The sequence below is a fragment of the Sus scrofa genome, chromosome 10 (assembly GCF_054392235.1).
Source record: "Sus scrofa isolate SSC_HxYL_T2T_F1_AM1 chromosome 10, Sscrofa_HxYL_maternal_Yorkshire_Landrace_v2.0, whole genome shotgun sequence".
In the NCBI taxonomy this organism is placed as follows: Eukaryota; Metazoa; Chordata; class Mammalia; order Artiodactyla; family Suidae; genus Sus; species Sus scrofa.
Genome location: NC_139392.1, coordinates 35,066,386 through 35,084,226, shown reverse-complemented (window position 1 = coordinate 35,084,226; position 17,841 = coordinate 35,066,386). Strand labels below are relative to the sequence as shown.

General features: G+C 35.8%; 1 protein-coding gene across 4 annotated transcripts in view; it reads right to left on the bottom strand.

Moving 5' to 3' along the window:
* The window catches only part of LOC146398969 (uncharacterized), a 91,608-nt gene that overhangs the window by 57,037 nt on the left and 16,730 nt on the right, over window positions 1-17,841 (bottom strand). Inside the window, exons 4-7 of one of the 4 annotated variants that reach the window (XM_084980912.1) lie at window positions 16,560-16,738; window positions 10,614-10,795; window positions 6,597-6,732; window positions 1,862-1,982 (exon numbers count right to left, since the gene is read on the bottom strand). Coding sequence is in view for 2 of the 4 variants with exons in the window: in XM_084980910.1 (XP_084837036.1) it covers window positions 77-125 (49 nt within the window). In the remaining 2 variants the exon portion in view is untranslated. Of the gene's footprint in view, window positions 1-76; window positions 566-1,861; window positions 1,983-6,596; window positions 6,733-10,613; window positions 10,796-16,559; window positions 16,739-17,841 lie in introns of all 4 variants that reach the window. The other 3 variants (XM_084980913.1, XM_084980910.1, XM_084980911.1) reach the window with 3 other exon arrangements.

Genomic DNA, 17,841 nt, shown 5'->3' with positions numbered 1-17,841 from the left:
AGTTCTATGCCAAACTTCACAAAGAAAATATGTGTCATTGTGCGGCACATATTATATGGTAACAGTACTCACGTACCTTTCTGTAAATTTGGGAGAAGTAAGCTATGGAAATGTAGTTGTGTCATTTGTGAACAATGAAATTATAATTAAAAAATACATTCCTATTTTCCATCCAAAGTTTATTTATATTTCATTGGCTAATTCTAAACTTGGCGTGTAAGCTGTTCCAGGGTGAAACAGAAAAACGTAATGAAAGATGAGCCCAAGTCTCACAAAAATAGAAGAGTTTTACTTGATAACATTCCAAAAGATATAAATTCTAATTTGGTTTAGTATTGCAACCACTGTCCAAATCAAATAGTAGTAGTCCAAGACCTCTATGAAGTGCATTTATTAAAAATTGAATGTTAGTGTATTATTACTCTGAAGTTGTGACAACCCATTATCCTTGGAAGTCACTGAAACATGCATCAAAGATACAAACAGGCTTCTTAGAAGAAGGAGTTAAGGCATTTTTGGCTGAACACTCAGCACAGAAGATATTTCCACATTGTCTGCAGTGATGCTGTAAACAACAACAAAAAAATAAACATTTTCAAGCATAACAACTATATCAAAATTATGAGACTACAAGAATAGGCCAACTGCACTTTGAAAGTATACTATTTCAAGGTTTATTTAATAACAAATCTCAATGCTGATTTAATCCTTTGATTAATTTGAATGCTTACTAGTTATATACTACACTAAAAATTTCAATATGAGATTGATCTTAGAATTTTCAAAAAACCATGCGAGGCATTTTTAAAGTGTTAATAAAACAGTCCTATCAGGTGAAAAACTATTTCTACTTGCCAAATATTTCAGGCATCATTTCTACAATCAGAATATAAATTTGAAACATCACATGATGGTATTATTTAAAATGATTTTTTTAATCTCTGCTTTTTCTTCCTTTAAAATAACTCAATGATGATAAAATGTATGAGTTTAATAATGATGCTGTGGTTCAGAAAATGATTATTCTAGAAAGTGAATCAGTAGGAAGGCAACAAATGAATTTAAAGTTAAAATATATGCTAATCAGAAACTAGACTGCATAAATTTAATTGTTCTACGTAGTTATAAGTTAAAGTTAATAAATGGCAAAACTTTTAAAGTCTATCAAATGCAGGACAATTCTGATGGTTAAAACAGTCAACTGTGGAATAAAATCCCATCTCACTGTGACTGAAAAGCCTTTCCCACAGGTGCTTCAGCTCTGTACTTCATTGTCGTTAGCCCACTTTCTATTCAGTGTTTGTGTAGGTCTGATCTATTTTAAAAAGTTTCAGCACATTATAATATTCCACACTTTTAAGAATGATTGGTGCCCAAGTTTTCAAATGGATAACATTTTGAAAATCAGAAATAATTTGGTCATCTTCCATTATCAAAAAGTGCTACAATCTTAAGTCTGAATGACAATAAAGCAAAGCAAATTTTATCTCTCAAAAGCACTGGAAATTTCTAACCTTTGGTAATTTCCCATTTATTCTAACCCTAGGGAGCAATCCTTCCTTGAGACTCCAAGCATATATATTCAGATCACTTCTTTAACACACAGCAACTCATTCATGCCTTTGTGTTCTTGACTTCTCCTAATACTGACAATTCATGAATGACATGTCTCTATAATCCTTGGAATCCCTGAAGTCTTTAAATCTTGTATTTAATTACCCATAACACCTACAATATTATTACACAGACAGCAGCCATTTAAAAGTATGTATATATGAGATTTTTTAATGTTCAAAATATGCTTTTTACTAAGAGGTAAATTCTAGACTAAAAAACTGCTGCACATCACCAGGCGACTTACCTGAAGGGACTGATTCTCTTTGCCCAGCTCCTGCACTGCTGCAGTTTTATTATCCAGCTTTCTTTGCAACTCTAGTACTTTGGTTTGAAGCTTTTCTATTTTACCTTCTCCTTTAAGACACCTAGAACAAATCACAAAAACATTAAAAAAATAATTAAAGACCCCCCAACACAGATAATGAACTACTTTAGCAGTCTGAAGCATAATACATGAATTTCAACCATCTGTTGTAATGAGTAGTTTCTAAATGGCTACTTAAATACCTGTTGGAGCACTATTCTCAAGACTTCAGTTTTTTTCAATGTGCAATATGTAAGTCTTTATCACTTAGAATGGAAATAAATTATTTTTATTAGACATCAGTCACCTTTCTGGTAGTGCCCTTCTTTCATCATGATTATTCTGAACTGTTGCTTCCAATACCATGATTTTTCCCTGTAAGTCATCCATCTGCTTTTTTTTTTTTTTTTTTTTTTCTTTTCTAGAGCCACACCTCGCAGCATATGGAGGGCCAAAGCCACAGCAACGGGGGATCCCAGCTGCATTTGCGGCCTACACCACAGCTCATGGCAACGCCGGATGCTTAACCCACTGAGCAAGGCCAGGGATCGAACCCACAACCTCATGGTTCCTAGTCAGATTCGTTAACCACTGAGCCACGACGGGAACTCCCCCATCTGCTTCTTGAGCTCACTGACTCACTGCTGACTGGACTGCCACTCCTTCTTTACAGTGCCCAGGTTTTCATTTAATGCAGCTATCTGCATGGTATGTTTAGCCTAGTTTTCCTCATGCTTCTGCACTGCTACTTCTTTTTCTTTTCTTTCAGAATGCTGAGAATAGGAAAAACGGTGAGTAAAAAAAATCTATTACAAAAATAAAGTAAAAAAAATAAATTTGTCGAATTTAAAATACCAGCTGCATAACTACTACTACTTCTTTGGGAAAGAAGACACTAGTAGAATGGATTCCACAAATATCTGTGTATTTTGAACTGGCTTAAAGGCCACAATGCTGAAATGATGTTCAGCAGGTTTCTTATAAAATCAAGCTGAAGTAAATCAATTTAAGATTTTCCTTTTTTCCACTACAGCAGAAGAATAACCATAATCAGGGATAGCAAGGTGCCCTGGAGATAAAGCTCGACTTTTCTTATGTCTTAAATTACACATGCATCCCTTGGTCTCCATCAACATGCCAAAAACACAATACTTCAAATCACTGTGTGAACCTGAAATTGCAATTCAATGAAAACATTCCACAGTCAAGTTATCTGGGGCTATTTGGACCTCATTCACTAGAGGAAAGCCAGATGCTTCCCATTTGGCACACGCAAGTTAGGGAGGGGAAAGTAGACTTTTGGTCACACAATTGGTCATCACAATTCCCAACTGAAATCTCCACTTCCCCTTATCAGCATTCACTGTGACCAAAAAAATGAGTTCAATATAACTAACGTTCATGCCATCTACCGCAGACTACATAGTTAGAGGTTAGTTTGTTTTACTGGCACTAAAAGGTTTTTTTTTTTTTTTTTAATTATGTTCTACTGAACTTTCACTTACATAAGCCAAAAATTATATTTCCTATCACATGTCAGCTATTTAAGTCAATCAGATCAGTCTTAAATTGAACAGTAAAGTGTCAGTTGAGCACTTGAATTATAACTTTTAAGTAGAAAAATCCTCTCTCACTGAATTAATTTACAAAATCAATTACAAAACCTCCCATTGTACTGTACAGCAAAGGGAACTATATCTAATCTTGGGATAGAACATGATGGATGATACTACAGGAAGAGGAATGTGTATATATGGATGACTGGGTCACTTTGCTGTACAGCAGCAATTGGCACATGATTATGAATGAACTGTACCTTAAAAAAAAAATAAAAAAACACACCTCCCACCATTAACTTACTGACCAGTTTAGCTCCCTTCTCCATAAATTCTTTCCTCAGTTCAACTTCTTCCTTTTTCATCTGCTTTTTTTCCCACTGTACAGCAAGGGGATCAAGTTATCCTTACATGTATACATTACAATTACATTTTTCCCCACCCTTTCTTCTGTGGCAACATGAGTATCTAGACAAAGTTCTCAATGCTATTCAGCAGGATCTCCTTGTAAATCTGTTCTAAGTTGTGTCTGATAAGCCCAAGCTCCCGATCCCTTCCACTCCGTCCCCCTCCCATCAGGCAGCCACAAGTCCCTTCTCCAAGTCCATGATTTTCTTTTCTGAGGAGATGTTCATTTGTGCTGGATATTAGATTCCAGTTATAAGTGATGTCATATGGTATTTGTCTTTGTCTTTCTGGCTCACTTCACTCAGGATGAGATTCTCTAGTTCCATCCATGTTGCTGCCAATGGCATTATGTCGTTCGTTTTTATGGCTGAGTAGTATTCCATTGTGTATATATACCACCTAAATTCCACCTTCAGTGAAATGGTTCTTTGGGGCACTACTACACAATCTTCTCAGTCCTAACAAATTTGCTACTCCTTGCCCCAAACAAAAAAAAAAAGAGATTTAAGTATTTTAGGAAGAAAAACAATTATAAAAACAGAATCTCTTAAAATCTTAATTCTAAACTTAGATATTTTGAAGTTTGCTATCTATAACTCTTTTATTTTTTGTCTTTTTGCCTTTTCTAAGGCCACTCCTGCAGCATATGGAGGTTCCCAGGCCAGGGGTCTAATCAGAGCTGTAGCCACCCACCTGCACCACAGCCACAGCAACACAGGATCTGAGCCACATCTGTGACCTACACCACAGCTCACGGCAATGACGGATCGAGGCCAGGGATTGAACCCACAAACTCGTGGTTCCTAGTTGGATTTGTTAACCACTGAGCAATGATGGGAACGCACATAATTCTTTTAATTGATAGCTTTCTTGATTAGCATCTCAATAAAATCTAAATTTTTAGGGTTACTTCTCATTATTTAGTCATCTGAAAACAGAAGTAACAGTTTCAATATATGTATAGATATTCTGCAACACAAAAGCACTGAGAGCAAGAATATTTGTCAAAAATAACAAAACAATGGTTCCTGGCATAAAGTATGTTTTTTTTTTCTTTTTATGGCTGCACCCACATCATATGGAAGTTCCCAGGCCAGGGATTGAATCTGAGCTGCAGTTGTGACCTAAGCCAAGGCAATTCCCACTGCTCTTGGAATCAAACCTGACACCTCTGCAGCAACCCGAGCCATTGCAGTTTGATTCCTAACCCACTGGGCTATGGTGGGGACTCCCACAAAGTATGTTCTTAATAAATAAATGTGTGTGTGTGTATATATATACACTTTTTTTAACAAGCACTAAAAAATACAGAGGAAAAACAATGATTATCTTCACATATCTTTATGCTTTCTTGCTTGTGAGACTTAGGTTCTTCACTCAATTTAGCAATTTATTTTTCTTGTCCACATTTAATTTCCTCAATCTCTGCCAATTTAGATTTTTCATTTACTAGTTCTTTTTCAGTGACTATAGAAAAATAACTTATTAAAAAAATAATTTTAACTACTTAACTGAAAATTAACAAAAATGACTGCTACTGTTTATGACTGTCTCTGCCTTAACCTAAGTTAACTTGAGCAAATTACCTACCTTCTCTTGTTCCTGTGTCCTTGTTTATACAATATGAACAATAATAATGTTATAAGGACTAAATAGTTAATACTATAAAGTAAATAGTGTCTGGCCAAACTTGAGCTAAAACACCTTTTATGCTTATTAATATTATTACTCTCACTATCTTTACATAAGGCACCTAAAGAGGAGAACTATATGTCTAATCTAATCTCTATACCACATAGCTCCTTTTAATCCTCATTTTATAGGTAAAGGGACAAAGGCTTAGAAAAGTTCAATAATCTATTAGAAGTAGAACCAAAACTAAAGCAAGAGCTGCATGATCTCATGCCCTTGTAACTAAAGGCCTGTAAACTATAGTTCTGTCAGAATTTTCTAAACTTGTGGCATAAGTCATAAATTTCATTCCAGCTTCACCGGTCCCATCCCCACAAAAACATCCCCCTAGTTTTTAGTTGAAGATAATTTCCAGGAACTGCACAATTAACAGATATACATACAAGTGCGCACACACACACACACACACAAATACCTTCATAAATTGTACACTTAAGAATATTCTATCCACTGATGGAAATACATGATCTCAGTTATGAAACCAAAAATCAAATGTTTCTTAGAATCTGCATTTATCTTTTATATAGAAATATAACTGATCATTATGTGTACTGGTCATATAACCAGTACTTTCAACTTTATAACTTAGCATCATTTATATAAAATAAACCCACACTTCCTCTTAGAAAAAAGCTGGTTATTAATATTAAGAATTCTTAACACACTCAATTATTCCTAGACCTTTCATACCTGATTTCTATATCCAGAGGATAACATGTTATATGAGAAATAATTGAGGAGCTATAGTATCTTTTTTTGAATAACCAAGGGTCTATGATATAAAAAAACAGACTCCTTTGTATAACTAAAAAGAGCAATAAGAAATGGCAAGGAAGCTGTAAAGAATAACCTCCTAGGATTAGAATTACAGTCACCAAGAGTCTCTTATTTATAACCTTGATGCCCATCTTAGCTGTTGAATATAAGGTGATGCCTTTACTGGTTAAGAGGTTTGACTAGATGATCTCTATGGCCATTGTAACTCTGAAGATTCTAGATTTAGTTAGAAAATAAAATACCTTTTCTTTCTGAACATCTTGTAGTGGTTTCTACTGCTCCTTCAACTGCTCTTCTTTCTTGGCTGAATCTTGCTCCAAAGAAGTCCTGGCAGTCTTCAGTTCTCGAATCAGTTTATTTTGGTTTCCAATTTGATTCCTGTTTGAAATCAAGCCCTCCTATGCTAGAGAAAGCGTCTCTTTCACAGACTTATAAAAAAATTTCCCCAGATTATTATATGTCATTGTTTAGTAAATTTCTATAGAAACATAACAGTTAACATATGCACAGTAGAAAGCAGTACACTCTAAAAAGATAGTATGTTATGCCCTTGAGCAAGATAATATACAAACTCCAAAATGCCTGTGGTTTAAATAGCTGCCTATAACATTGTAAACTCTCACAAAAACCTAATGACTAAATCTTTTAAAATCAAGCTCAAAATCTGTGCTACTATTTTCTGAAGATGCCAAGACATACTCTTCGACTTTGCCTCTAAATATTCATTTGTGTCATTCAGCAATACACTGCTATATATTCCTTTTCCTGGCTGCAGGCCAGGATATTTTCATCTGCTCAGGATCTTTTTACGTTGGAGAACTCCTTCTCTCATTTAGTGGTTTTACTGGGGCTACTTTAACCCACTGACTCCCACCAGAATAAGCAAATTCCTGAGTAGAACAAATACCAAACCTGATCCTGGAATACCCTAAACACATAGTAGTGTAGCCAAAAAGGAATTTCTGCATTATTCTGTGGTAGCTTTTTTTGGTCCAAAAATTTTTCTTTTTTCAAAATAAAATTTTAGAAATTTTAGTTGTTACTTATTCTTGATATCTGATGAAATGATATAAGGAATAGTATTAGGCTAACAAGGTTTATATTTAATTTTAAACTTACTATCCTAGAATTCTCACTTCATTCACGGTACAAAATCTATAGTTAAATTCCATTTCTATGAACTTTCTTGACAAGAAAGAATAACCTACAGCATGGCCAATTTGGAATACCCAGTCACAAACTTTAGTATTTCATTAATAATCCAGCAGATGGGGCTAAAGGCATAGATCAAGCCAGCCGGACTTGCATTTCACTGGTGTCTAGATACACCACATGCCCACAGATGGCACCCCTGACTTGGGTGTCATGTTACATGGTTCTGAACTTCTTCCTTTTCTCTCTTGTACACAAGATTATTTAACAAATACGATGCTGTGTGGGAGAAATTGACAGAACACTAAACCAACTATAATGGAAAAAATAAGAATCATAAAATTGAAAAAATCACGGAAGCAAAAGAATGGCCAATAACCATCCTTTATTCTGACCTATAAATTTGATTTGAATGTTCCTAGGAATTCCTTTTATTAAGTAGTTCAGATAACTTCTCACTTTGGAAGGAATTAAATGTCAATACTTCTATTAAAAAAAAATTTAGTGAAATGATGGTAAAAGAATCATGAATCAGAAGAGCTGAGATCCAGTCACAGTTCTGTTATTGTGCAAACATTAGGCCTGTCACCAGCCAAGCAGGGCTTCAGTCTCACAGGCAGAAGGAAGCTTTGGAAGAAAGATCTATTCATGGCCTCTCAGCAGTTGTAAAACTCCATGGCAGCCTTAGCCCTCTGTCTTTCTCTTCTTCCCATATTTACATTTGCATTCTTTCAGGTATAAAATTAGAACAAGACATAACATTTTAGACAAAAATAGTTGGCTTAATGAAAAAATACTGATTTAAAAGATCTAAGACTTGTTGTTATTCTCATGCGTAAATAACATACATATGAAGAAAAAGTGTGATTTCTGTAGATCTTTTACAGTCAGTCTTTAGATATCATCTTCTCTGTCACCAAATAGTCCTTCCAGTTCATCTGCATTTCCCATCCTTCCTCCTACCAGCTCAAGCCACCATCATCTTCACTTGGACTATGGCACAGTCTCCTCTGTCTCATCCCCACATTCACCCAGGTTCCCCTACAATCCATCCTTATCCTGCTGCCAGTTATTGGCCTAAATAAAATACAAATCCTTGCAAATCCTCCTTCTTTTAGGATAAAGTCCAAACTCTTCCACCAACCCTCCCCAACTTTCAATAGTGTTCTAAAGGGAAAAAAAATAGTAATTTAAAGCTACTTAGAGAATACAGCAAGTAAGATGCTTTCTAAATGTCGAGGTGGTATTTTTTTCCTTAAAACAACTTGTTGATTTTGAACTTGATATATATAAAATATCTATTGTTGGCCCTATGAAAATTCTTTTACCCAATCTCCTGTTTCTTTGTCAGATCATTAGTCACCAACAATTCCTTCACCTCCTCTCTACCTATATGTTATTCATCCTTTTTGTTTCATTGTCTCTCTCCCATTAATCTCTTCTGTTCCAACCTTTTTAACCCCAGTCATAATCAATTCACACCTAGACTGCTGGAGTTTATGGAGGAGGAAGGGAGACAGCCTCTTTAATCTCCATGGCACTAATTTACCTCAGGTCCAAACTAAGCTGTCTTTAAACAACTTCCAGGTTAAGTTGCCTACAATTTTTTTTTTTCATTTTATTCCTCTGCTTAGATGACTCTTCTCCTCTCCCCCAAATATAAACTCCAGTCATCCCTGCTAGGCATCTAAGATACTTCACAATTTGAACCCAACCTTTTAAACTTCCAGACACCAACCATCACTCTGGCAAGACAATTATGTTGACTCCCAGCTTTGCTGGTTCCTGCTGCAGCACCTTTTCTCAAATGTGCCCCTGAGTGAACGGATCTCTCTCAGGACTCTGGGTATTCAAATTCTTAGATCCTTCAGGACCTGGTCAAGTCCTACCTCCTTTATAAAGCCTTCCCTAAAACAGCTTATGAATAAAACATAGTATATTTATGTATATTATAAATATTCTGTGATTTGACAAAATTTGTCAATAAGGCACTTTATACAAAGAAACAAACAAACAAAAAACCATACACATTAAAGGATCAAAAAGCATAATATTTCACCACGACAAAAAAGAGGACTGGCTAAGTCTTCTTTGAGAGAATAGAAATGTTCCATCTCCTGTAGAGAACTGATAACTTAATGCTACATAAAAATTATTTACCTTTTTTGTATATCATTCATTTTAATGATACTTTATCTAATCAAATAGTATTGCCAAGGACAAGGTATCCAGATATGTTTAGATAATTAAGGTTAAATTTACTTTGAGTTATAATCTCCCGATTTTAACCATTATGCATTCCAATAGTCTTGGGAAGTTAACAAATCCATAAAATTAAAGTCAGTCTTTCTTGAGAAGCAACAATAAAATTGCTTCCATTTTCACAAGTGGTTTACATTGAAAACTCCTTGGATTTTCTAACAGCAGTCCTTTATAAGTTATTTTTTTTACATAGGCAGCAAAGTCCTTTGATAAGCTAATACGACAGTTAACATATTTCCAAATTGTTTCACTATTAAAAGATACATTTGTATGGGGTTTTGTGGTTGTTTTTAAATGGCCACACCCATGGCATATGGAAGGTCCCAAGCCAGGGATTGAATCTGAGTGGCAGCTGTCCTTGAACCCCCTGCTCCAGGCCAGGGATCAAACCCATGCCTCCCCAAGGCACTGCAGTAGAATTCTTTTTCTTTTCTCTTTTCCTTTCTTCCTTCCTTTTCTTCCTTGCCTTTTTAGGGCTGCACCCATGGATATGGAAGTTCACAGGCTAAGGGACAAATCAGGGCTACAGTTGCCAGCCTACACCACAGCAACACGGGACCCAAGCTGCATCTGCGACCTACACCACAGCTCATGGCAACACTGGAACCTTAACCCACTAAGAAAGGCCAGGGATCAAAACCTCACCTTCATGGATACTAGTTGGGTTTGTTACCACTGAGCCACGACACGAATTCCCACAACTTATTTTTTAAAAAGCATATTTCTCCAAAAATAATTCAAAAGAAAACAAGTATGATATTCCACAAATACTAACATTCCCTGCCCATCTGGGTTCAGATCAATCATTTAATATTTATCAATAACATAGTGAGTTTTTATGATACCTTGAGATCTTGCTTGTGGCAAGAAGTTCAGATTCCTTCCCATAGAAATCAGACTGAAGCTGCTTTAGATTTTCCTGATTTTTTTCATAGGCATTTTGTAACACTGATATTTTCTCTTTCTCTGCTGCAAGTTCCTGTGCTGCTTGTGTTGACTGCTGCTGTAGTTTATTCTCAAGTTCTATCTGAAACATACAAGTTATTTAAAACAGTATGCATACAAAAATCCAGTTACAAATACAGAATGAAATCCAATAACTAAGATTCCTGAGAACAAACTAAAGTTATGTCTTAAAATTCTACTGTAATAAAGAGTATCTTACTTAGAAATACAAAATTAAAGAATTACAAAATCTGACAAGTCCCAATTAAAAAACGAATTAAGTAAAGAAAAAAATATTTTCACTGGTAAGTGTCAAGTACCAAGGTCTCAGGAGACTGAGAGTAACAACTACTTTCTGATGGAAGATAGAGTGCTATGCATGCTTTAGAAGATGCTGAAAGTTAAGGTTGAACTAGAGGAATTTTCTGCATGAAAGAATTTCAAAGCCATTACTGAGCTCAAGTGTATTGTTTCTGCTCCCTAAAATTCAAGAATGACCCAAGAAATTTCTAAGGGCATGTTCATTAACATCAAGGCAGAAAAAGAAATGAAAATCCTGCAAAGGTCCAACTCCTCTAAACTTGTTTTCAGTCTTTAAGAAGATTCAAGAGATGTGCACAAATTATGATGTAATTAGAAGATATGTATGTATAGTATGAGAAGAAGCACTTGGCTTTTAAAATAAACTTACTACTTCCATGAACCTGCTGTTGAATTTATCAGCAACCTTTTTGTTCCACAATCCAATATTCATGTTCTTGTCCACATCTTACTGAACATTCCAGCAGTCCTTAAAATAGCTGATGATGGTCCCTGCTAGAAACATTTCTTGAACCTGGTTTCCAAAACATCTTGTGTTTTAGGTTAACCTATTACCTCACTGGTTATTCTTCCTTCCTAAAATCTCTTACTACTGCCTTTGATCGCTCTGTAGTACAAGACCCCAGGGTTCCATCCCTAGGCTGCTTTTATTCTATAAACAGTCTCTCTTTAGAATATCCTAACTAGACTCATAGCTTTAAGTACTTTATTTACAGTTGACTTCTGAATTTAAGTCTCTAGCTCCAACCTCTGCCTGAACTTTGAGCTCATTATATCAAAGGACTTCCCAGACATCTTCCCTTGACTGACTGATAGATATCTACCTCAAGCAGAATTCTTGACTCCTGACAACAATCCTCCTCCTCAAAAAGCTACTATTTCCCCCAATAAATATGGCCATCCATCCACCTTCACAAGCCAGAAACCTAGAGTTATTCCTGACTCTTCTTTCCAGCATCTCTCACCATCCAATCTATCAGCAAGCCCTGATGATTTAACTTCCAAAAGACACTTCCAAATCATTCACTTGTAACACTTTAGTTCATGCCATCATCATGGACTTTCTGGACTACTGCAATAGTTTTTCAGTGCCCTCCTTGCTTGCTCCTTTATCTCCCTTCAGTCATATCCCATCATTTTCTGCTCAAAATTTCCTAATTGATTCTAATTGTCCTTCAAATAAAATATATCATTCTGTTATAATCTACAAGTTTGCATGTTTATGCTTTGTCTGCTTCGCTGAGCTCAGCTCATATGACTCTTCCTCTCTCCTACTATACTTGTTTTTAGAAACTACCATGCTTGCTGTAGCCAAAGATCTCTGTACTTGTTCTCCTGAGCACTGTATGTATGGCTCGTGTATTTCATGTACCAGCTCAAACCTCTTCAGAGAAGCTTCTTTGATCACCCAGCCTTTTAGCAGGGCTAAATCCATCACTGTCTTTTGTGAAGCCTCTTCCCCCCTCAAGAAGGTGTAAATCCATGAGAACAGGTTACTTGTATGCTCACAGCCACATCTCCAACACCCAGAAATGTGCCCATGGCATAAAATACATACCTAGTAATATTTCTTGAATGAATGAATGACAAATAGATGGGAAGTGGACAAATAGAGCCCAAAACTCCACTAAGAGGATCTTATAATAGTCCATATAAGACAAAACCTGGACAAAGATTATGGAAGTTGGGAAATAAGAAAAGGAGATAGAGGAGTCCCACTGTGGTGCTGTGGGTGAAGCAATCTCGCATGGCTACAGCTGTGGCATAGGCTGCAGCTGCAGCTCAGATTCAGTGCCTGGCCCAGGAACTTCTGAGTGCCATGGGTGCAGCCAAAAAAAAAATAAATAAAAAGAGATAGGTGCAACTGAGTTAGGAAGCAGATTGCTGGGAGATGGTGGGGAAGGGGATGCCTAAGGGGGGGAAGGGCATTGATCACCCATACATTATCAGATAATACCCCATATCCCCTCCAATGATTCTTCATTATGACATTATTTTTCATGTTGAAGACTATACTGCATTTTTTTTTTTGGTAGACTACTACTTTAACATCACCCCCCCACAAATCCAGATTTCTTTCTCTTTATTCACCAAAGTACTCTACAAAGTCTTAACAATGATCATCATTGCCCTCTGGGGCTTATATTTGGACCTTCATTTTATCAACTCCAAATGACAGGCTCATTCATTGATTCATCCATTCATTCTTTTTAAATCACTGATAGCTTATTTGTTAGAAAACACAGTTCTCTGATTTTGGAAATTCAAATTTATTAGTGGGTAGGTTAAAAAAAACAACAGGTCAATGTAACAGTTTGATAATTATTTTAATGGAATTAAATCCAACATTCCAAAGGAGAATACAGGAGGGTCCGTCATTTGCAATTTACCCTTCACACAGTGATCAGTTTTTGTACTAAAACAGGTATGATCACATTTCCCCCTTCTTAAAAACCTTTAACCTTCCAATATCAAGTATTTAATGTAGAAACAGTTATCCATCTACTCTGATCTTACTTCACCCAATTCTGTAGCCTTATCTCCCCTCACTTCTCCACTTACCATGTATTCCAATAGCGAACCTCCTATAATGACATCTTTTTAAGTTTCAAAAACTTTGCTAGTATTGCTTCCTCCTTGAAATATCTGCTTTCTTCATTTATTTAGGGCAGAACCCATGGCATATAGAAGTTCCCAGGCTAGGGGACAATTCGGAGCTGAGGCTGCCAGCCTACACCACAGGCATGGCAACACCAGATTCAAGCCGCATCTGTGCCACAGCTTCTGGCAATGCTGGATCCTTAACCCACTGAGCAGGGCCAGGGATCAAACCCGAATTCTCATGGGTACTGGTCAGGTGCGTTACCACTTAGCCACAATGGGAACTCCTTCTTCCTTTTTTTAACTTTTCAAAATTATAATCATCTTTAAAGATCCAGTTGAAATGCCAGCTCCTCTAAAAAGCCAGCCAAAACTTCTACTGAGCTCTATTTTTTTCTCTTTTTTATTACAATTTTCTTTGTCCTTACATACCAGCTTCCTCATTAAATTATAAGCTACTTAAGAATAGGGGCCATATCCTATTCAATCTGTATTCCCACATTAGGTTTCAAATAAAGTTGCTGTAGGAACCGATAACTTACAGCCGTGCTGGATCCTTGTTCAGTGGTTCCCAAACAATCACATTAAAAAAAAGGAAGTATATGCATGTGTGTCTTATATATAGTGTATGTACACATACACATCTATACCCTAAACTTTATCCCTGTTTTTCCTATTTCCCTGTGGCCCACTAATAAGTTTCCACAGACCATCACTGTGTGGTTTGCCGTGCGCACTGACAGTCTTGGATCACAGCTTGCCTACTTCCATATACTATCCCACAACTATTTTGTTTGCAACATGACACTGGCAGAGTAGACAACAACTCTATGACCCCATTATATTAATTCAGAAAGATGAATCACTTCCCTGTGACCATAAACCTAATAATACGTATAACATGAAATTTAAATTCAGATCTGCCTGACTCTAAAATTTACCTTCTTTCCAGGATATTATGCTGCTCCTCAATAAAGCCAAACTACTCTTGCCTCTCAATGATTCTCTAGTTACTCCAAATTCCAAAACTAATTTAGAGACTGGATATCCACCCAGCACTCCCTCAGGGTTAAAAATTGTGTCCCTTTTTCTGGCATCCATGCACTAGCATAAGTGAACTACTTACTGTGAATGAATGTCTCCAAAATGCACGTTTAAGCCTAGATCCCCAATGTAATGGTATGTAGAAGTGGATCTTTGGGAGATCATTAGATGATGGGGGTGGAATCCTTGTGAATGGGATTAGTGCCCTTCTAAGAAGGAATGAGATAACTGTTCTCAGTCATATCAGGATACAGCTGTCTACAAGCCAGAGTGGACCCTCATCAGACACTAGCTATGCCAAGTACCTTTATTCTAAGTTTCCCAGTCTCCAGAACTCTGAGAAATCAATGCTTATTGTTTTAAGCCACCTAGTCTATGGTATATTTGTTTTAACAGACCCATGTAAGACAACTACTGATAACAACACTTCCTCTAAATCTCATAATTCTTAAGGTGGTATCTAGTAAAGCCATGCAAAGTAGAAGAAATATACATTAACCATAAATCTGGAAGAAATCTTGTTGTAGCTAGTAATTTAAAAGAAAGAAAATGTGCTAATAGTTGTTAAGACTTTTTACTTATTAAATCAGGTGCTATAAAAATGATCTAAGGAATACTTTAATATGAGACTAATGGATTTCTTTGGTTTGTTTGTTTTTGTCTTTTTCTAGCACTGCACCCAAGGCATATTGAGGTTCCCAGACTAGGGGTCTAATTGGAGCTGCAACTGCCAGCCTATGCCACAGCCACAGCCATGCCAGATCTGAGCCTCGTCTACAACCTACACCATAGCTCACCACAACTGCCAGATCCTTAACCCACTGAGAAAGGCCAGGGATCGAACTTGAAACCTCATGGTTCCTAGTCAGATTCTTTAACGCCTGAGCCACAATGGGAACTCTTGAGGCTAATGGATTTTGAAAAAACAAATGAACTCAAGATATCAAATCATAAACCAAAATACATATTGTGATAATTATATCCTGACTTCTGATTACATATGATAACACACAAAAAAAGAATAAAGGGTCATTAGAAAATTACTCTTTTGTAAAGCAGCCATAATAATGGTTGTAAAACAGAGGTCCACATAAAAGAATGTATTTGTGGGGTTATTTTTTTTCCTCTAGTAATATGACAAGCCAGCTCTTAATGCTATGAAGTATTTGGTTCTACATATTAAGGATTTTATATCTCCCTTCTCCCTGCATGAATTAACATAGAACAACCATGAGGAAAACCTCATTTTGTTCAAACACTAAGTTCATTCCACTTTTATCAACTCTTGGTCTGGACAAATATTAAAACATATTTAAGAATGAACAACAGATGCTTAATAATAACTTATCATAGGTTTGGAAATAAAAACCATTATGATTTAACTTAAAAGTATCAAACAATTATAACCATATGAAACCTACATTATATACGTTATAGTAGATATAAATATATCTCACATTGTGATTTTTTATCTTGATTATTTCCCTTAATAAGGATAATTTATTGCTAAATTCCTTTAAAATTTTCTAATACACTAGAGATGTTTATACATTTTTCTCAATGTTGTTGTATCTTATTTTACAAAAAGTTTTGTCTATCAAACAAATGATTAGTGTTATAAGAATTATCGAACAACATGATTACAGTGAATGGAAATCCAGACTTAGTCAATCATAGAAGTACAGTTGTGTATTTTAACTTCAAAAAATTTGAGCATGTATAAATTTTTCTTTGTTGCACCTCATCTGTGTTAATTATCATGTTACTATTTTCAATGCACAATTTTGCTTCCCATAAAAAGAAAACAAATATCACTATCTTCCCATAAAAAGAAAACAAATATCACTATCTTCCCATAAAAAGAAAACAAATATCACTACCTTTTAATCTCTCCTTGGAGTGCTTCAATTTGCTTTTTCTTCTGTTCAGTCAGTTGCTTTAACTCATTTCTGTTACCCTGAAGTCGTTGTTCTTCTTTTTCCTTTTGTTTTAAACTCTTCTGGGCCTGCATTAGTTGTCCCTGCATTGAATTGCACTCCAATTTCAACTGATGAGAAGTCTAAAAGAAAATAAAAATCTGTTTAGCATTCTTTTATCCATTCACCCTACTTCAAGCTAAGCACTACTCTAAGTAGAAACTACTGGGTCTGATGGCCATAAACAATCCACTAGTAAACCACAAAAGAAAAATCCCTGTCCTCACAGAGCTTTCATGACTGACACTATACACTATTAGATGGCATGCTGAATTAATCTTCAATATTTGTTTAATCCTCCTTTCCTTTTTAACTTATATATTTGGATAGAGCTTGGAAATGGACTATTCCTTTACATCATAACATAGGGAAAAACAGCATTCATCTCTAGATTGCTGAAATGTCTACTGCCTTTCAAGGATATGCAAATGCTACCTGAGCCTGTTAGCCACCATCAGAAAGGATAGCTTCATATTAACTGCAATAAAACCAAAATAATTTTGGCAAATATGTTTAGTATTTGATGAAACTAAACTATACCGCACACAATTTGTCATTTAGAGATCTGAGGAATATTTTGTTAATACCTTCTTTTTACAATCTACTAGGATATAGTTCTGTTCAAAATTAGACATCATATAGAAGCTAAGAGAGGTTCCTCTGTGGCCAAGGAGAACTACACATTCTCCGACATTTCTAGCTAAGGTCATGTTTCATGTTTTATGCATATTTCACTATGAACATAATTTGAGCAATTTGACCGTATTCTGAGTAACTTTTGAAAAAAATTCAGTGCTTCAGCTTATCTCCAACACAAAGGGAAATATTTTGTGCAAAGCAGGAATCAGGTAGTATAACAATAATGATTAACAAGTACCACTGGTTATGATAACCAATGACAAAGTAATAGCTAACATTTGACCATTTATTTTGTTAAGCTGGTTTTCTAAGCACTTTGAAATATATTAACCAATTTATTTCTCAAAATAATTCTATAGTGAACATTCTCTTATTAGCCTTATCTTCTACTGAGAAAACTGGAACACAGAGAGATCAAGTTGTCAGCCTAAGACAAGGCAAGACAGCACAGCTATTAAGTGGCACAACCAGGATATAAATCTGGACAATCTGGATTCAGAACTTATACACTAAACCACCATAATTTTGCCAGTTACATGTTGGCATC